Source organism: Chelon labrosus, assembly GCF_963514085.1.
Source record: "Chelon labrosus genome assembly, chromosome: 19".
Taxonomy (NCBI): Eukaryota; Metazoa; Chordata; class Actinopteri; order Mugiliformes; family Mugilidae; genus Chelon; species Chelon labrosus.
Genome location: NC_140352.1, coordinates 10,374,420 through 10,395,930, shown reverse-complemented (window position 1 = coordinate 10,395,930; position 21,511 = coordinate 10,374,420). Strand labels below are relative to the sequence as shown.

Below are 21,511 nucleotides of genomic sequence, written 5' to 3'. Positions count from 1 at the left end.
ATGTTAGTGGATGGGACTTGGGCCAAACTAAAACACTAAAGTACATGTCAAATAATTGTTTTTTTCAAGGATTGTTTCAGTCATTTCAGGTAGTTAATACGATGTTGACGCATGTTTAAGTGTCAATTGTTTGGATAAGTATCGTTTTAGAATAGAAACAGGATGTGACATAATGGCGACTGCCAGTTGGCATGCCAACCTCTCACAAAGCATCGCATGGGACTGTGAGAGTTGTTAAAAACTATATTTAAAAATAAGTACAGTGTATAACCCAACATTTCCTTGTAACTGGTGGAGGTAGAGCAAAATGTGGTATTAATTAAACGTAAACACGACTGAGTCTGGAGAAAAGTGTGGTCAGGTTATCGCGGCTCTACGTGGCTCCACTTCTGGACCGTACTGCGCAGACTCTGGCTCCAAAGTCGCAAGATGGCGCTGCCCATATCCCTGGGAAAATAGCTTCAGTTTGGCTGAAGCGAGGAAGTGGGAACGCATTGTCCATATTTATATACAGTCTATGCTGAGGAGAGATATAATTCATTTTACATACATATGATAAATATTTGAGTAATATGCTGTACAGCAAGGAGACTTTAACCTTCTCTACTTAATATTCCATTTTATAAACTTGGTATTATCTTTATATGTATATTATATTTATTTATTCAATGTCAAGCGGTTTCTCGCCACTGCAATTATACAGGAGTAGCTATAATCAAGGCCACTGGGGTCAAATCTGTATTTATTATAACCTGCGCGTTTCTTCTGGAGATCACCTGCTCCGTATGGAGACGGATTATTGTTTGAAAACCTAATATGTGACGAAGCTTTGAAACGATCGCTGTGTGTGTACGAAATGCCAAGTGGAGCCAAGTATACTTCATTTCAAGGTGTCCTGAGACAAAAAGGGAAGGGAGATTTAAAGAAACTATAGCTGAGTTTACTGAATGATTTAAAGTTTAATGTGGAAGAAAAATTGAATTCTTTTCACTGATTTTCTTTTCTCTAGTCAAGTCAGAATTTACACTGATCAGGCATAACATTATGACCACCTTCCTAATATTGTGTAGGGCTCCCTTGCGCCTCCAAAACAGTTGTGTCTGGTAACAGAATGTTGTTAGTGGTGGGCCTTTGGGTCCTATGGGTTGGGGGGAGGGGCCTCTGTGGATCATCCCACTTTATCAGTTTGGGATCTAGTGATCTAGTGTGTGCCTGTGTCAGGCTGCATCTTGCATCAAGGAGTGTCATTGCTATGGGGTGGGGGTGCCTGGTCTGGTCTCATTCAGACGCTACTTGTCTAAGTAACATCCACACAAATGAATGCCAGGTCCAAAAGCTTCCCAGCAGAACACTGAATTGTCACAAGATGGTCAAAGTTATTAACTTCTCCTGTCAGTGGTCATAATGATACGCCTGATCGGTGTATACCCTAGTATTTCCAAAATCCTTGAGTATCTTAAATGACAGATTCAAGGCCATAGCTTGTAGGATTTTGGAAATACTACAGTATAAATCCTGACTACGGCCTTGAATGTGTCACTTTAGAGTTTTACCTTTTCCGAATCAAGGCTTTAAGGAAAGAACGTAACTTGTATAACTCACTCTCTTTAACTGAAAGCCCTCCGTTACAAACTTTGATTTAACACACTGACCTGACCATAACTCACAAAGATTTATGAACACGGATCAAATATAAGAAGAGTGCCCACATCAGTGTCTTAGGTGATGCAATTCCATTCACATGCTCCTATTCAAAGACAGGAGCGCAGTATGGATGCAGTAACGCACCGCTGCTCGCTGCCACTACACTGGAGGTGCTCGGTGAAAAACAACAGTGAGCTGGAGGGCAACAGAAGGTCCACGCTGAGGATGAATGGCCCTCGTGCATAATACGCTTCACAGGCATGAGGAGTTCTCAGAGCATTATGTTCTGCACAGTGCAGATTAAGGTGGTCACGGGCCCCGGGTTACACTTTGTGGCCCATCACTTCCATTACCCATCATGCTTTATCAGAAAATGTAGTGCCATATATAAAAGCCTGCTAGGAATACTACCACAGTTACACACACACATAAACAACTGCACAACAAAAAGCCAAGGCTGCATTAAAAAAAAAAAGAAAAAGAAAAGAAAGAGACATCAATCTGCAACCTGGTAACAGCTTTTAGCTTCAACAGGTAGAACAACATCTGCTGCAGATGTTGGACCAGAAGCATAATAGGGAAACAAATCAACCCACTGCGCAATAGTCAAATAAAACAAACCCATAAAAAGAGACAAACACACAACAGCAGCAGAATAACAACCATGCAGCAGGACAACACTCATAAATACACGCTCCTACCTTGAGAAGTTCTTCTTCCGTGCTTTTTCAGGCAGAGATGTCCTTAATGAGGCAGGTAAAATCCAATTTGAAGAATGTCACTTTCACAGAACAGCTGTGAACAAGAATGCTCCTGTTACAGAAAAGAGTCGGAGATATCCAGAGTGAGTGACTTTGCTTTGGTCTCTTCGTGTCTTTAAATAAATCCACCCAAAAATATCTTCATCCCCTGCAGATTTCTTCTAGAGGTCAGCTGCTCCATAAATATATGCACTGTCGTTCAGAAATTCAAATGTCTGCTTGATTTTTCTTTTTTTGGGGGGGGTGTGTGTCAACTATTATCCGCCGTCTCTTTACAGCGACAGGTGAGGCCATCATGGAGAGAGGACTCGAGGCAGCTGGGACGCGGCTAATTCCCGGGATGGTTGAAGTGTACTTCTACTTTAGCCTTTAGCGTACGCTCCTTATTTGAGTGTGATTCTTGTTTGACATGGTCGCCAAGTTCTCTCCACCAGTGTGTTGTAGTTTTTGTGCTGTTATATAATATTGCTTTTCTGACACCTTTTACTATATTATTTGAAAACCGAATTCACCTGAGAAACCTGCCCTCTTCTAGCCAACCAGCTGCTTACAGTTCGTAACGTTTTTTTTCCCTTCTCTTTGAAATACATTTTGATAATAAATCAGTTATATCTATATATAAAATGCACAATAATTTAAAAAGAAATACAGTAATCTGTAAAATACTGCAAAGACTGGCATGTACATCACTATAGGCTCCACGAGGGGGCAGTGTCACCCCACTTAATTCCCCCTCACCCGCATGAAGCATGTCATTGTTTCCTGTATCATTTCCCCACTGTGGGATAAATTAAAGGATTGTGTGGAAGCTGCCAAATATGGTTCCTCGCCTCATAAAGGGTTAAATGCACAACAGCTGTGTTGCAGACAAGAGGCAAAAATTTAACAGTGTGCATGCTGGAGTAATTATGTTAGTATGAGTGTATGTTAATTTATTGCAACTTGTTATCCCTGTATATTGTGAATACTTGTGCAATATTGTTTCTTTTACTTTACATGCATCTTACTTTATTTTTTATATATTTTTGTACTACTTGTATTCTATTGTATTTGCTCTGTCAAACAGCAACTGTCACTTTATGGGAGCAACAGCAACAAAACAATTTCCTTGAAGGATTAGTAAGGGATTCTGATTCTGATTCTGATTATTTGCTATATGATCTATGGGGTAAATCGTGGCTCTGTAGCTACCAGAAAATAATGTTCTGTTATGAACTATACTGAATGCACTTTGGAGCGGCACAGTGGTGAGGTGGTTAGCACTGATGCCTCACAGCGAGAAGGTCACCGGTTCGAATCCATGGGCCAGCTGGGCCCTTTTGTGTGGAGTTTCCCTGTGTCTGCGAGAAGGTCCTGGGTACTCCAGCTTCCTCCCACCATCCAAAGACATGCTCTTTAGGTTAATTGGTGATTCTAAATTGTGTGAGTGTGACACACTCTGTGTTAGCCAGGGTGTACCCCGCCTCTCGCCTGATGACAGCTGGGATAGGCTCCAGCAGGACCCCCACGACCCTTAACAGGAATAAGCGGGTATAGAAAATGAATGAATGCACTTTGAAGTGACCTTACAAGCAGCATGCAGAGTGTTCTTCAGTAGTGTTTGACTACTTTTTCTCTTTGTATAACATTAATTCTGCAAGTGTGATCTGGATCATTTAAAAGTATGTGTGCTTTTTTTTTTTTTAATCCTTGGATGATTTCTCCTTTCGTTTTTGTATGAAATGACATCAATTTCAGCAGTTTGCAGGGCGGCTTCAGTGCGACAAACCCAGAGAAGGACAACTCCGACTTAATTCGTCCAGAGTCATAGCTGAAGACTCTGTGATCCGGCGGCTAATTAAGACAAAGATCTAGAAGAGATGACTGCTCGAGGCCTCGGATATGTTACAGCACTGACACACATCCCCACCTCAGAACATTTTGTCTTAAATGTGTCTCAGAAAAGTGACATTTTTTCTCGACACGCTGGAGTTTGGACTGCCAGCGTGCAGAGGTGACTGATCTGTTACCATGTGCAAATAACACATCAACTGTTTACTCATAAATCTGATTTAAATGCAATCATAATCCATGTCCACGTCTTCTGCTGAGCAAAGAAACACTGATGAAGAAACATGATTTGTTACCAATGGCAGTCTTATTTCTGTAGTCTTTTATTTCTATAAAAATCTTGTGAGCAAGTGAAATATATTAAGTGTTTTGTTTTTGTGAGTGGGTAAGAAGGTTTCGCTAATGAGTTTATAGCTCCACCCTCTGGTCAGGTAGTGGAATTTAATGACTGAAAAAAAATACCTGCAACATTTATGTCTTGTCAGTTTACATAAAGAATGTAATTTTCTACGTTTTGTGAATTGAATTCTTCGTGTGAGGTTCCTTCTCTCTAATACAAATAAAACTTTGGATGTTCTGCAAGTATAAGTCCTCCATCATTCCCACTGAAGGTTGCATCTGGCAGTGTTTACTCGTGGAAACCAATGATAGGACCACACACATATAGCTGCTATTTTTCATGGATGTTTTTCTGTACACTTCCTGTTGTCTTGTCAATCACACAGATCCACATCAGGATTGGAACTGTACCAGGGTCCGGACCTAGAAAGACGAGGAGGAGGATTTATTTGACATCTGAACTGGTTCAACTGAACAAATTCCATCTCAATCCAAAAATCCTCGAAGGACTTCTGGCAGCATGGACAGCTGGTTGATGTTACTGTCAGGTATCCACTGCTTTTTGCTGTTGAACTAATTGTTTGTCTCTTCTAATAATCAAATGACATCCCTACTAAATTAAGCAGAATGAACAGCAGCCGGAAAATCAGATTGAAAATATTTCGATTGAAAATGTGCAAATTTATTTCCTCTAAATATAAAATAAGACGTATTTATTTACATATATATTTTTGAATAGTTATGAAATAACACAGTTACTCTTTCTCTCTTTTTGTGTGTATCTTACCCCCGTAAAGGACAAACATTGTTTAACTTTTCTGGATAATTATTTAGCGATATCAGCTAACCACAATATTTGATTCGCTTTTCTTCCTGGTCCTCTCTGCTTGCCGTAGTCCGGACGGTAAGACCGATATAAAAGCGTTTTTAACCGGAAGTCCCGCCCCTTTTCATCCCCTCTCTGGCCGACTGAGTGAGTTACACATTTCCTCACGAACAAAATTACTATTATAATCACCATCCATCCTCTTTATTGATAATATTTACAACAAATTCGATGTCAGATTGTAATTATTCCCTTCGGTAGCTGGATGATGAGATAAAAATTTTATTTCTAGAACATTTGTTCCCGTTGTTATAACTGATTAACTGACTCCATCTTTCTCTGCTCTTCCGCAGGGTTCAGTCCGCTGAAACGGCAGCATGGTAAGCGCTGCTTCTCACTGTAATACTCAAATAAACAACCCTACACGAGTATAATATTGTATAATGTTTAGACGGGTATGATAAAAAATGGAAATGTGTTTTGAGCGACACAGTAACGTTACGCAGTTAAGTTGTAAAGGGGCTAGCTTAGGATGTTAGCATTAGCAAAATGCCGCTCATGCTCTCCATGGGGCTGCCCGGCTGTAGTCCGATTCTGTCAGACTACGATCTTTGAAGTGACAAGTTCATGAGTTCATACGTTTTTAGTAATTTAACCTGCCTATGTGTTGGGACTTCAAAACGGCCTTGGCTGCGACGTTGGCAGCAACAGTTCTTAACTGACTTTACGTTAGCGCGGTTTGCTTTACGTTAGTCAGGGTTTTCAGCAAGACGTCCAAACATCTCGGGCTGTCGTGCCGGTGATGCATTTCACAAGCTTGCAAGAACAATGATGGACCAAGTGCTGTGTTTCGGATTTTAACAGAAACCTCAGTTCCACCGGTCCACTGACACCAGTTACCTGTTCAACCGTAGCACTAAGTATTCTAATGCTCTATCTAAATATTTGTCTGCTCTGTTTATTTGCAGCCTCGCAAGATAGAAGAAATCAAAGATTTCCTGCTTAAAGCCAGGAGGAAGGATGCCAAGTGTAAGTTAAACACATGCTGTTATCTGTGTGAACAAAATGCTAATGTGGAAAGCTTGCATGTATTTGTTTTTGTTTGTTTTAGCTTTAACATTTAGATTTATATGTGTACATATCAGGTGAATCAGCTCCATCATACAAATCTACTGTTGGACATTAGGTACAGATGTGTACAGAACAAGGTGTCTAAGTCAGTTGCATGATTTTATGGGAAAACTAATTTTAAGTTCAAAGAACTTCCTTACAATTTATGGCACAAAAGCTGAAAGCATTACCTTCTTTTGGAAACACTGAACATCCATGCACATCTATTCGTATCAAGATTTTGGTTTAAACTGTGGTTCTGTGCCAAGAGAACATATCGGTTGCGGAGTTGAACCTGAACACATCCTTGTCTCTGTCTCCCTGCAGCCGTAAAGATCAAGAAGAACCGGGACAACGTTAAGTTCAAGGTGCGCTGCAGCAGGTACCTGTACACCCTGGTCATCACAGATAAGGAGAAGGCTGAGAAGCTCAAGCAGTCCCTGCCACCAGGTCAGTAACAAATAACGGCATGTTCAGTGAACACAAGACAGCTGAGTCACAACCATGTGGCAAATATAATTTTGGTCACCATTCCAGTTAAATTGAAGAATCTGTGACAAAATGATCTTGGCAGCGCTAGTTTGCTGATTCATGCATGTTTACCAGCTCTGATCCATCATGTGGATCTTTAGGAGCAGTTGTTGCTTAAAGCCTGTTTTTGTACAAGGCTCTATTTGTCTTCTACCAGCACAAGAATGGCCATGCATAGAAAAGGAAAGACATGAAACATGTCTGCTGACTGCAGATGATAGCTTCAGTTACAGAAGTGCACTTCAAAAGGAAACGCACAAAATCGATGCAACAAAGTTTTCAAAGCATTCTTAAAACACATTGCAGATGTTTGAGAATGAGGGATGTGAAGTCAGTGTGTTTATCTGGCCTTAGGAGTCATCTTGGTTTAGAGCAGCTAGATCAACTACAGCTGTTTACAGAAGAAATGTTCCTATTTTAAATAAGAAAGCTGCACATGTGTAATAGTGTCAGGTCGACATGGGAAATTAAACTTCAACTGAAAGCACAACTTCAGATGCTTAGTTTAGGACGTGTTGAACAGAACGGATCATTTCAGGACAAACTGTAGAAACACAGGGACACAAAACTGGATTTTTATGCATCCAGTTTGTGTGTGTTGTTCAGCAGCATCCAATCTGTAGCGTGCTACTGTCACAGTTCATCTCATAAAGGATAAGTGCAGATTTTAAACTTGTGCTGCTTAAATGGAAGAAATTGTAATAGATTATCTGTATTTTTCCATTAAGCTTTGTTCAGGATGACTAAGAGTGATTAGATTATAAGCTATGTGTTAAAGGTTATGGATTTAATTTGGTAAACGTCAGACACTGGTTGAAACACTGACGTTACTGAGTTTATAGCAGTGTTATGTTGGGGTCAGTGTGTGTGGGAGGTTCGTCTCAAATGTATATAATCAGTGGATTCTGGTTAATTTAGTTAATTCATTAATGTTGCACATTATTGGTCTGCATTGATTATGGTGTATTTACGTGCGTTCAGTTGCATTTAAGGGATTTATTAGTTTCACAGTTGTGCATACAGTTAGTGAAGCCCCCTTATTAGGGAAATGGTGCCTATTAGCTGACAACTGATATGTTTTAATCAGTTCTGGCAAGTTGGTGCAGCAGTGAATTCACACTTAAATTCACAAAGAAAAGTTAAAATCGTCAGGTGCAGAAAGTGATGTAAAGGATTTGTCAGAGTATTTTCTAACCTGTTGTCTCTTTCTTTCCAGGTCTGGCTGTGAAGGAGCTGAAGTAAATCCGTGATGTACAGATAATTGTAATAAAAATTGGAAAAATAAAAACTGTTCTTGCTTTTGTGTTCATTTTCCTGTCATGCCAAGGGTGCAAAAAAATGTTAGATTGATAAAATTTAGTTGTTAGTTGCCGTTTTGAACCTGCTTGATTATCAATAATGGGATACATGGTGTTTTAATAGCTTTTCCACGAGAAGTCATGTTTGAGCTAAAGTAAGCAGACATGTTGAAATATTATATCTGGGTCCTGAATTATGTTTAACCTTAATTTATTCTGAAAATCCCCAATTGCACAGTTGCATCTACCGTATATGCAAAAGTTAAGTTTGGAGGTTTACTTCAACTGGAAAAAATGTATTTAATATTCATGAGTGTGCTTAAAAAAATGCATATATATTGGACTTTAAACCACACAAAATGTACTCGCTTTTCCAGTAAATTAACTCCAAGCGTTCGTTTCCAGCTGGTCCACTTTAAATTGTTTTTGTGGCGTTAAATTCGGCAGACAACTAGCACGCAGTGGTTTGATTTTATGAGCGGTTACTGAAGGACTGGGCTAGATCTGCTCATGTAGACCAAAAATGACTCTGAAGCAAAATGTTTAACCCCCTGACATAAACTTGAGGTTTGCTTTGTATTAGTTAAACGGGACTCCTCAACATCTCGAGTGCTACTCTAGTCTCGGAGTGCTTCATGTAAAACAAACTCTAAAATTAAGCTGAAGCTGCAAATGATTTAATTGCTGAACAACCTATGCTCTGAATATATTAATCTATAATTTAAAGAAATGAACAAATCCATAAATAAGATTCCCCTCCTCTTGCCCAGAAGTTTAGTTGCTTAAATAAAGAAGTTGCTTTGATTCGGACGTCCATTGCATCCTCTCTGTACTTACCTGATCTGGCCGCTAGGTGGCAGTACAGTCGCTCAAACAGCAGTGGCTCATGTCAACGAGTTAAAAGCATCAAAATATAAACAAATTATTATTTAATATATATGTCTATTTAGTGAATTATGTTATATCACAGAAGTTACCAAACTTCCAAGCTAATTTCTAAACCTAAACTTACAGTAGACGAGCGAATGTGTGTGCGCGCTCCCGTATATCCTCGTGTCCTGCCTGTGATACTGCTACCGGTGCGCGTTCCCGCTGCTCCCTGTGCCTGTGCGCGTCTGTTTGGAGCAGCAGCAGCAGCAGCAGCAGTCAGCCGGAGAGAGTATTTGGATCCACAGCCAAGGAGACATGGGCGCACGCTGGTTACCGCTTTTATTTTAATTATATATTTATATATTTTTTTTAAATTCTTGCCGGATCTTACTTTGCAACCAGATATTTCCCTTCCCCGGGACGACTTCTCGCATGTTTCCTCTCATGTGTGGTCGCGTTTCCACCACCGGACCATGCTTTTTTATTGTTGCCATTGTTTGATGTGAGAGTTGATTAAGCTCTACGGCGGCGGACCGGACTGCCCCCTCCAGCACCGAGAGGCTAATTTGGGCTGTAGCCTAAACTTTTTTTTTTTTTTTTTTTCTCTCAATCTCCGGAGCAGGGATGTCTTCAGCTCGGGTGGATTACATTGCGCCCTGGTGGACTTACTGGCTTCACAATTTCCCTCATATCAGCCTGAGGTTTCAGCCCACTGACAACAGCTTCCAGCCTGACGATGAGAACTACCAGCAGGTCAGTGGAGGAGGAGGAGGAGGAGGATGGTGGATGGATGCGGGGCTTCATCAAGAAGCTCAGTCAAAGACATAGAAAACTGGGACATGCCCAATAGTTTATAATTCCACCCTAACATCTATGTCTTCATAGTAATCCTTTAATTGGATTTCCCTCTGCTCCTCTGCTGTCACTAAATCAGAGTTTTTCCAATCATTATGATCTGTGCTACTTTGAAATTACATTCTGCATTATTGATGACAAAAGTGGCCCATAATATCTCCAAATAGCCTGCAGTCCACTTACTGTAACCACCTTGAAGAGTCGGCCATTTATTAGGCGCTATAATGTGTCCCATAGATCAGTGCACCAAGTGGAAAACAAAACAAAGCAGGTATTACTCTTCTCCCTGCTAAAGTGGCATTACAGTATCACATGCTTCTATCAAGGAACAGCACGCACGTTGAGTTTGCCAGTAGACGCACGACATGCACGTCTCCTAAATTTTGCTTTCAGCCGGCCCTGGCAGCGATTGACATTTAAGTTGAAGTGGGACAAATCAGTTGGGTCTGTCTTAGAGACGAGAGGGGAGGGAGGGGAGGGAGATGGGAATCAGGAGGCACACTTGTGGGAGAATGCTGGCGTGGAAGCGTTTCCAACCCATGGGAGTCAAAGTGATTCCCGTCCAGTTCCAGAGGCGGTGACAGGACCGTTTCACGCGGCCTCGAAGCGGGGCTGGGATCAAGCGTTGGATGACTAATGACCTGCTTGTGAACACATGTCAAGCTCCATGAATGTTTTATTATTTCACTCTTTAATTTTTCAAGGTCCCAGCGCTCCCCCTGTCAGCGCGAGGACTTGTATCATGCTGAGAATAGATGGCATTTAAGTTAGCGCCCCAGCACAGCGGCCTCCAGAGTGAGGACATCAAGAGGTCCGAGGGGGTCAGAGAGGGTCTTCACAAAGACCTGCAAGCGTTTAATTTCAGCTGGTGACGCGAAACACACAGCTAGAAAGTTAAACTTCCAGAAATGAGAATACTTAAGATTTGAGATGCCTATGATAAAGATCACCGGTGGGTCATGAGGCTGCTTATATTTTAAGTAATGTTTGACAGAGGGACAGGAAGCGGGCAACAGTTTCCTTCAACCCACTCGTTTCACACCGTTATTGCAGATAAAGTTAGCAACTTGTGGGCGAACGTATTCGAGCGGTTGGCAGCTGTTAAGCCAAATATTTCTCTCGTTACCTGGAGGAGACCAAAAACAGAGCAAAAAGCTTATAGAAAACAGAAACTAATTCTTCAAGTGGTCAGAGATAAGTTAGTTTAGTCAAATGGGGGAGGGGCGGTGGTGGTAATCCTGACCATTTCAGTTCTGGTTTATTTGCCAACACATAGTTCCTGGTAATGACGGCAAATAGTTGAGTGTTTTAAGGAAGCAATGAGGTAATAGTTCCATCATTTCCATCATTCTTAGAGCAACACTGGTCTAATTATAAATTATTTGTTTTTGGCCGCCTGATCGATGATTAAGAATCATTCGAATCCCTATCGGATCTTGATAAAACAAAAATTCCTGCCCTGGAAATTCACAAAGTCTTATCTTACTCATATTCCGCTAGATCACATGTGCGTCACGCAACTTCCTCAAAGTCTTCCCCTTCTTCTCCTCCTCCTCCTGTTTTTGGCAGCTTTCGCGCTTGCCAAAACCCTTTTAATCAGAAGAGGAAGTTTTGACGCCACTGGGACGTAGTTGTGGTTTACGCAGACCTAAAACAAGCAACTACAAAAGACCTGATCCGATCCAGTCGTTTTTAAAAATGCCTTGATCGGCCCCGATATCAATCTCCCGAAACCAGTCCGGACGTCCCTACATGCACGTGACATGGGGTACGCGGCATTTTGCCCGCAGCTCTTCATCCAGTAGCTCACTTTGGCTGCTCCTGCTCGTTCCGTTATTCCCTGAAATACTGGAAACCGATCTGCTTCAGTGGGTCATAGGCTCGTTCATCGGTAGCTAGTGACTTAGCAGACGTTTATGTAAATTAGAATCTTAAAACGTCTTAGCTAACAGTTAGCAGTTGGCTTCAGTATCTGCAGAAACAGCGTAAACGACATTAGCATCTATTTTAAGTCAACATTCAATATTAACTTTGCTTTTTTTGCCTCTCCCTACTTATTTCTAGTAGAAATATTCAACCTTTATCTGCTTAATGTGCCACTATGTTCACTAGTGTGCGTTGTAGATTAGCTACAAAGACACTAAGCTTTTTCATTAGAGAAAAAGGTAGCTGCCTAGTTCTAAAGTGAATTTAGGTTAAAGTTTTTCTTTCCAGTTCCCATCTGCACAAGTGTCTATTGTTCAGCAGGATAGGCTCGAGGCATGAAAACAATTCCTTCACCATTAGCTGCGATGCTATCCTTTGATTTTAGCTCCCATCTCTGCACCGGCATTGATGTGTTTCTGCTCGACAAGGCATCATCTGACAGCTGAACTAAATTGGATTTAGGGAAGACACAGAGTGAGGCAAAGAGTGGGAGCTTTATTTTTTATTTTTTTATTTTTTTGAATCTCATGCTGCCAGTTTCCATTCTCAGTTGCTTTGTGGAAGTGCAGTCAGAGCCACGGGGCGTAGGCGGGAGGGGAGAGGGCGGTGAGTCCCAGCAGGTGGGAAGTACTTCCTCCTGTCAGCCACGGGCGGTCAAGTCAGTCCGAGTTTGGAAATCCCCGCCGCTGGAACCGTCGACTGCTCTTGCTGTATGACTTCTCACGCTGCCTTTTTATTTGCTCCTGCTCCCTTCAGTTTTTCCTCTCCCGTACACCGAGGCTTTAATTCTCGCACTTCGTAGAACAATATACCTTAACGCACCAAAGCTAATGACACGCTTTCCAGCTGACTCAATTCTATTTAGGGCATTACATGTTTCATCCTTTGTGGGCTGTCAAGCTTAATTCTGATCACCACCTCCTGTTTTGATTGCATTAGTTGCGGTGATAATGTGTAGACAATCAAGGGATGAGGAACTGGGAATGGAGGTGATACGCTGATCTTGGATGTCCTTGCATAGTTGTCAAGTGAATTAAGCTCGCATTATTGAGGGATAGTGTTGCTAATGAAGTGACTCATAGCAGTGCAATAAATTCATATTTCCAGCAGGATTTTCCAGATGTTAGTAATGAGGCAGTAAAAGCTTGTGAAAAAACCGTAAATCTGCATATGTGATTTAGCTTGTAGTATCATTACAGTGTTATATACACCGATCAGTAATGACCACCGTTGGGAGAAGTGAATAACATTGAGCATCTTGTGACAATTCCCTGATCTGCTGGGAACTGTTTGGACATAGCATTCGTGTGGATGGACCCAGGCGTTAAATTTTCATCCATTTACACGTTATATTTTATGGGGCACTTGAGGATGTAAGGCGTATGAGAAGTCGGTGGCTGCGTTTGCACGGACACCAGTGTTCCACTAATAATCAGAATAATAGCACAATCAGAACAAAAAAACTCCTCATTTAATGACCTCAATCAGAACAGATTGGCGGGAAGGGTGGTGTAAACATTTTGTAATCCGTTGAATTAGCACCTAAAAACTAAGTAAACACTTGAGCCGACTGATGATTCGCTCTGATTGGAATAAATATGTTCCTGCTGCGCATGATTTTTGGACAACAAGTGTTTGATCTGGGCAGCAGCATTAAAAGCATGTGTCTCCTCTGGAGAAGTAAATAACATTGATCATCTTGTGACCATCAGTGTTCTGCTGGGAAACTTTTGGACGTGGAATTCGTATGGATGCTACTTAGACATGTAGCACCAATCTAGACCAGACCAGGCACCCTCACCCCTGCATCCTGCTGGGGATGGCAGCAGCCTGACACAGGCACACAAACAGAAATGGTTTAGGAACAACTCAAAAAACATGAAGAACAGCACAAGGTGTTGACCCGGCCTCCAAATTACTTAGATCCCAAACTGATCAAGTATCTGTGGGATGATCCACAGAGGCTCCTACCCTCAACCCATAGGACCCAAAGGCCCCCACTAACAACATGTTGCCAGACACCACAGGACACCCTCAGAAGACCCATTCTCTGATGAGTCACAACTGTTTTGGAGGCACAAAGGAGACCTACATAATTTTAGGAAGGTCATAATGTTATATCAGACTGGTGTATATATGAGAGATTTATCCGCTCAGGGGAGAATAACTGTATTGATATTTTTGCAGCGTCTTATCATAAAGAATTCAGTTGAACGCACTTTAATTGAGCCGTGTGATGTTGAGTTCATTCCTTTGTAAAGGAACTGCTGAATCGATGTTTCCTCGACTGTGAGCGGTATTGAGCATTTGAGCTGCGCCTTCAACCCGGGCCACATGCTTTGTCAGAGGATTTGTAATTGGCCAGTCGTAGTGTAGGCAATCCTGGTGAAGTCCTCTGTTGGCGTCGGGCCATCGAATGTGAAGGAATGTAAGGGGTCGAGATCTTTCACTGTTCTTTGTCTGCATCTGTGTGTGTGTGGTTGTAGGTTTCTCACTGTTGGACGCTGCAGTTGTCAGCAAAGGAATGTTGGTCAGCTGAATTATCCGCCCAGGGGTTTTCTCTAATTTCTGTCTTCTGACAATAATCAAGCTTTTTTTTTTTTTTTTTTATCTCCTGCGCTGCACAGTTAACGGTTTGACCTGGAAAAGGAGTTCAGACCTTGTTTCTTCTCTAAGAACCAGTTTATTTGGCGCGCTGTCCTCACGTGAAACTGACGCCCCTGCACTGCCGGTTATTGTTTTGAGGATGCACATGATCTGCTCAGCGACTGCTCGGTCCTCCTCAGCCAGGTCTCTCTGGAAATGTATTTCTCTGCTCCACATCTCCTTGTCCTGCGGCCTGGAGGATAGAAAGAGGGCAAAACCTGAAAAAGCTTGCCCAGAAATAGGACGGAGGCCTAGTTTATCCTGTGTTTGTGTGTGTGTGTGTATGTATGTATGTGTGTGTGTGCGTTGAGCCAGGCATCATGTGTGGGTCAGCAGGTCCTCGTCCATCTGACTTCTCTTTTCTCTCTCAATTTCCTGCTTTGTGACCCAAACATGTTTATGCCAAACACTCTCCGTGTCCATCACATGGCCTGTTTCACCCGTCCAGTAAAGGCACTCCGGTGCTATCCAAAGCAGCTGGGGTTACAACATTTCACTGGTGAATTAATGAAGATTAAAAGTTCTATATTAAAATGTTTCGGGATAACGAATGACACGTGTGCTTCTGTTTAACTAGTTTATGTTCATGTCGAGCCCGTGTGCAAATGACGTCACAAGAAAAATTAGAGATCAGGCTGCTCCTTATTAAAGTGGTTCCATCAGGCATTACTTAAAACAACTGCGGTTCTTGAGTTTGGTCCTGAGAGACTCCAGGAAGTCAGCCTGCACACGTTTTTTTTTTTTTTTGTGAACATTAAATATGTTTCCCCTTGACATAGTAATTACTGTAAAGATTGTGTATGAATACTAATGCACGCTCAGTCAAGCACAGACATTAGCATATAATGTGTTGAGAAAATGCTGCAGGAAAACCCGCCATGCTCTGCAACAAAACATTCTTTGTTGTTGTGGAGCTATTTGCGTAGCGTGGTGTAGTGTGCATTCAACAAAGTAAAAGGTAGAAATTAATCATGTGGGTCCTGATATAACACAACTGAGCTGGCTACAGTCATGTTACATGATCGTTTCCATTCACCAGTATAAAAACAGTTGGATTATGCTAACAGAAAGGTTCCCATCATAGTTTTCACATTGTTTTGAACCATTTGGGGTTTGAGCCGTGCCCTTTTATTAATCTCATCCTGTTGCGTACCTATCTTCTGCTGTGGTTGAATGGCATGGGGAGTGGAGAGCTAGGGCCGCCAACTGTTTATCTCGAGGCGCTTAACTCCTGGTATTTGACCGACTGCATTTCAGGAAGCGTTTATTGACATCAGCTTTATGGATGTAGTTGCCAGATAAAAACAAGGAGAGCTCGGCAACTTCATTCATTCATTCATCTTCTGTACACCCTGGACAGGTCGCCAGTCTATCGCAGGGCTAACACAGAGAGACAGACTACCATTCACATGCCTACGACCAATTTAGAATCACCAATTAATAATAATAATAATGATAATAACAATAACAATAAGAAAACCTTTATTAGTCCCTCAATGGGGAAATTGCAGTTCATAACAGCTTACAGAAATAATAAAAAAATAGCAAGAGCAAAAAGGGTAGCTATAAAGATAAATAGTGGAACAGATATTGCACAGACTGAGTTGTAGTATTGCACGGGTTGAGTTGTAAAAATGTTTTTACGCTACTAAAATGTTATGTTATGTTATGTTAATACTATTGCACATATTAAGATTGTACGTTGTGGAGCCTAACAGCAGCAGGAAGGAAAGACCTTCTGTATCTTTCCTTCACACATCGAGGGTGAAGCAGTCTGTCATTGAGGCTGCTCCTCAGTCCTGTCAGATCACCATGCAGGGGGTGGGACTCATTGTTCAGCATGGATGACAGTTTAGCCAGAACTCTCCTGTCACCCACCTCCCCCACTGAGTCCAGAGGGCAGCCCAGGACAGAGCTGGATTTCCTGATGATCTTATCCAGCTTCTTCCTGTCCCTCTCTGTGATGCCACTGTTCCAGCAGACCACTCCGTACAGGATGGCTGATGCCACTACAGAGTCAAAGAAGGTCTTCAGGAGTGCCCCTTTCACTCCAAAAGACCTCAGTCTCCTCAGAAGGTAGCGCCTGCTCTGTCCCTTCCTATAGAGTGCATCAGTGTGGTTAGTCCAGTCCAGTTTGGTGTTGAGGTGAACACCCAGGTACTTATAAGAGTCCACTTGCTCAATGTCCATTCCCTGGATGTTCACTGGTGAGGGGAGGGCAGAACGACATCTACGAAAATCCACCACCATCTCCTTGGTCTTCCCCACGTTGATCAGGAGGTGGTTTCGTTGACACCATTCCACAACCTAATAACCTAATGAGCATGTTTTTGGATAGTGGGACGCAGACACAGGGAGAACATGCAAACTCCATGGATTCGAACTTGGGACCTTCTCACTGTGAGGGATCAGTGCTAACCACCTCTCCACTGTGTCGCCCCTGAGCTCGGCAACTTGACGGAGGCAATTAGTTTGAGTTGCAGAAGAAACTTTGTGGTCACAGGTTTTAACATTACTAATCTAAACATCTATGAATCACCCCAACGCAATTTGCAGATTTTGGAATGGCAGCCGCAACGGAAGTTCCGTCGCACATCTGAAGACGCTTTCGGACAAGCATTTAAAGTAAACGTGATAGCAGTGGCAATCCCAAGTTTTGGCGGCCTTAGACAGAGACGTACGTAAGGTATCCTCCCAGTCCAAACTCGGGAAATTTGTCATAGGGTAGAGGCATTGTCAATGCACAGTAGGGCCGATTTTGCAAAGGCAACCTCAGCAGCAGTACCCAAGTTTGGCTATTTGAAGAAACTTTCGGACAGGCATTTAAAGTAAATGTGATAGCAGTGCTAATCCTAGGTCTTGGGGGCCCGAGACAGAGACGTACGTAAGGTATCCTCCCAGTCCAAACTAGCAAAATCAGTCAAAGGGTAGAGGCATTGTTAATGCACTGTAGGGTGAGCAGAGACAGCAGGAACTGAAAAAGAATAGAGAAGCAGAATCTAGGAAGCGTCCAAGAAACGTTTCTGATTCTCTAGGTGCAAAGGAAGTTCAGCGTTCAGAGGAATGAACACAGTCTAAAACAGAAAGTGATTGAAGAAGAGGAGGGACTATAGTCATAAGTCATACGCGCACGCAACAGTGATTGTAATTACTCTTACAGGCAGAAACGTTCAACAAAACGTCTGTACTGTGGCTTTAAGAGATAATATCCCTGATAATGTACGTGAGGTATCCCCCCAGTCCAAACTAATGAAAATCTGTCAATGCACTGTAGGGTAAGATGGTCTATGGTTGTCATGATGGTTCACTGCCCCATCATGATGGTTTATGGTTGTCACGTGAAATATGCCATAAAGGTATACTCGGGAACCGATATGGTTAATGCAAAATATCAGTCAAGTTAACCTTTAACCATTTGTCTATCCATATCTCCAGTGAATAAAGACTTCCTGCTTGATATGAGCACCGGTTGTCCTTGACATAAGTACATGTCTCACCACTGGTCGCTTTAATGTTCACCTCAGACAAGTCTCTATTGAAAGCTTTCATCTGGTTATTGGCATGGCATAGAGTGATTTCAGATAAATGAACAAGCCGCAGACATCAATTACAGGAGCAAACACACACTCCATCTTTCTGCCTCTGCGGATTGTCTTTCAGATATTGTCTGGGAAAAGTGTTCCACCCCGGTGCATCCAGACAGCCAAGTAGTCCAGACCCTCTGTCTTTTTTCCCCTATTGTTTCATTATTATTATTCTTTTTTTTGTCATTGACCTGCATTTCCTTCACAGTCCCAGTTGAAATGGATGCCCCATTTTGTCAGAGCTGCTCGTGTTTAGAAGACTGGGAATTTTTGTGAAGTTTCTGAGGCATAAATATGTATTTTTTGACTTTTAGGAAAATATAATGTCCTCCCAAATGATCTGATGGTGCTGCCTGAGTCGTTATTTTCTCATTCTCATTGTTATTTATATTATATTTCTAGTTTTATGGTTACTAGGACTAGGGTTTAATTTTTACGTTAGCCTATCTTCACATGGATTTTTACTGATTACAGCTGATTTTACAACTAAATGCACATATGGCACTGTTTTGTATACTGTGTTCAGTTTGTGTGATGGAAAATTATGCATGCTGAGAGCTGAAAATCCATTATCTGTTCAGCTATCGCACCCGCTCTGATTGCATCGGAAATTTACCAACTCCTATTGCCTCCTCCTCAGGAAAATCAATCTTAAATCTGTCGCTCTTGATTCCTGTGCTCCTTGTCCTATCTCAGCCTCTCCCTGTTTGTGTGAATAATGATGTAACCTTATTGTAAAAACCTTGGTGCTCCTCAGACAGGCCTCTCTATCACTTCTGATGTCTTGTTTTTTTTTTCCCCTCCAAGGCAGCTGCCCATGTATTCCTTGTTTATGTCATGCGTTCACAATGAAAAACGCACTCACAGTGTCCCCTCTGGCTCTCCAGAAGGTCATTAACCCCAATATGTCTTCATAGCGCTTGAAGCCAGTGATTAGCATCACCTGATTGGCTAGATGGTATGGCTGAGGTCTGCACTAATAAGGCAGTATGTCCATCCCTCATCCTGATCTAACAACATTTAAATGAGAAATGACAGCAGTGAATGGCTATCCACGGCGCTTGGGGTTTGTGTTACTTCACATTTCCTTGGCGTCATAATTTTTGTTGGCCATCAACTGCGATGTGTCAGCAAGTCATATCAAAAATCATGCGCACCATTCGCCAAAGCTTCAAGAACTGGGACAAGTGGATTCATGTAACTGCATTCCCCTTCCCGTCAATGGAAGGCTGCTCTGCCATGGAAGCTGGGGGTTGGGTTCCCTTTGTTGTGGGGGTGTAGAATCAAAACCGTGACCCCTGACTCCCCTGAGGGAAGGGTTGGGGCTTTAGGTTCAGAGAGGGTGTCAAGGAAGAAGAGATAACACGCCTCACCGCACTCCAAAGGTGTCTTCCTAAGCAGGGCCCGCATTGTGGGGCAGTTACTGACAAGAGGTTCATTAAGGATTTATGGAAGGACCAGAAGCAGTTCACCAAAGTGTTGCACCAATACCTCCCTTTTCAGAAAAAGTGCATTTCCATTTCAGGTTCAGTGACAGTAGGGAATGTCAGACCTGGGTTGTAAAGAAGGTGATGAAATTCCAGATAACTGGGAATAGCTGGCTATCAAGTTATCAAGGCCACTGTAGTAGGTAGTCTAGCTGTTGCTGTTTCCCGCTGCTAGCATTTGGAAATTCCTTGGATTATGAGTTCTGTTTTATTGTTTATATGTTTGTGTTAGCTATACTGGTATTAGTACATCCCTGACACGGTGTCACAGATTTGAAAAAGGCAGTGAACCCCCTCCTTCCTTCCCTTCCCTTCTCTTCTCATCCATATCCCATGGGTCAGCTTGGTGGGACTTAATGGCATCCCAGCTGTGAACATGGGTAGCCTCAGCCTTGTGCACTGTGCTGGAAAGGACCCCAGTCCCTGGGGGCATTCACCAGAGTGTCGGAGTGGAACAGGCAGCAGCAGCACAGAGGAAGACAGCAAGTTGGGCTGCTCCATTCATCTTTGGATAGGGGGGCTTTGCCCTCATGGTGATACTATTTCGGGCACTCGGCGACCTCAGTTTAACCCGTCATGGTGGTGCCAAGTAATCATTGTGTTATGCCATGCAGAATGTTTAATGTACTAAAGAAAGAAATGTTAGGGAATAATTTGTGACTGCTTCACAGTACGTCTTCTGTCTGCTTTTGCTTTTGAAAGGAGTGCTCATTTAAAAAGCAAAACACAACGATCAGTTTGCCCATTGTGAGGCGTACTGAAAGGATGGTGATTATGTCTGTTTAGGCTTTGTGGACATAGTTCCATACAGGACCATTACATCCAAAATCAAAATCCATTTGATATATTCTTCTGTTGGTTCACGCAAAGCTGATTAAGCCTGTGCATGTCAGGTGAATCTCTCTGTAGTTTGCAGTTTGCAATCTGGTGCAATGTTGTTTTTACATCAACCAGTTTTGACTGGAGATGGAGTAGTCTAAAGCCATTAGGAGGACAGTGGAGCCAGCAGGTAAAAAGTTACTAATGTAACTTAGGTTCTGTGAATTCACAATCTTTGGTGATGAGGAAGAGAGAAACTGAATTGGGGAAGCGTCCAAGAAACGTTTCTGATCCTCTTAGTGAGATTGAATGATTATAGTCTAAAAGAGAAAGAGTGTGAAGGTGACAACAAAGACAGCATATCATTGGTTTCCTTAAAAATATATAAAAGAGTAAGAGCCTCTTCACTGAGGTTCAACAGCAAATCTGGGTTGCTGCTGCCCACTCAGCTTTGACCTTTTAAGGAGGAACTCCTTTCTTCTCCCATGTCTTCTTCTTTCCGTAACTGACCTGACACCCGTTTAACCCCATCATACCGAAAGAATGTCACTGTCCATTCGTTTACTGTACGCTGGTGCACACGTTGCCTGCGGGGACCTTCCCAACCTACGCACAGCTGTCTGCCACCTGCTGTGGAGCAGCAGTGCTTGCGGAAGACACTTCATATCGCTTAGCATGCATTTAGCACCACTCCAAGTTTGTGGAATTCCTCTGCTACAAGAAGTAGTCCTGCTTAACAGATGCACTGGAACAGATGGAGGTGCTTTCCATCTTTATCTATTAATTATGGTTAACTCTTCTGTATTTAAAATTGATTTTCAATGGGCCCTCAGCATAAGGCACATACTGTATAGCACTTATAGCACTTACACGCTGTTGTGTGTTTGCATCTGTTCTGCTCTAGTAACATTGCAGTGCTCATTTATATATTTAGGTGGGTTATTCTGGGTAAAAACACATTGACATTTTTAGAGATCACTGCTCT

General features: G+C 42.3%; 2 protein-coding genes across 2 annotated transcripts in view; both read left to right on the top strand.

Annotated features, from left to right (window-relative positions):
* Positions 1-5,517: 5,517 nt before the first annotated feature.
* On the top strand, positions 5,518-8,329 carry rpl38 (ribosomal protein L38). Its single transcript, XM_084566945.1, has 5 exons — positions 5,518-5,547; positions 5,754-5,780; positions 6,369-6,429; positions 6,838-6,960; positions 8,258-8,329. Exons 2-5 carry the CDS (start codon positions 5,778-5,780, stop codon positions 8,281-8,283), a joined length of 213 nt encoding a protein of 70 aa, XP_084423071.1. The 5' UTR covers positions 5,518-5,547; positions 5,754-5,777; the 3' UTR covers positions 8,284-8,329.
* Positions 8,330-9,306: 977 nt separating this feature from the next.
* The window catches only part of ttyh2 (tweety family member 2), a 64,216-nt gene continuing 52,011 nt past the window's right edge, over positions 9,307-21,511 (top strand). The window contains exon 1 of the mRNA XM_084567653.1: positions 9,307-9,962. Within this exon, the coding sequence (XP_084423779.1) occupies positions 9,834-9,962 (129 nt within the window). The 5' untranslated portion in view covers positions 9,307-9,833. The remainder of the gene's footprint in view (positions 9,963-21,511) is intronic.

Excerpts from the sequence above, each read along its gene's own strand:
- rpl38 (XM_084566945.1), top strand. Across the intron at positions 6,430-6,837 it reads CAGGAGGAAGGATGCCAAGT|CCGTAAAGATCAAGAAGAAC; the intron begins GTAAGTTAAACA and ends GTCTCCCTGCAG. Across the intron at positions 6,961-8,257 it reads CAAGCAGTCCCTGCCACCAG|GTCTGGCTGTGAAGGAGCTG; the intron begins GTCAGTAACAAA and ends CTTTCTTTCCAG.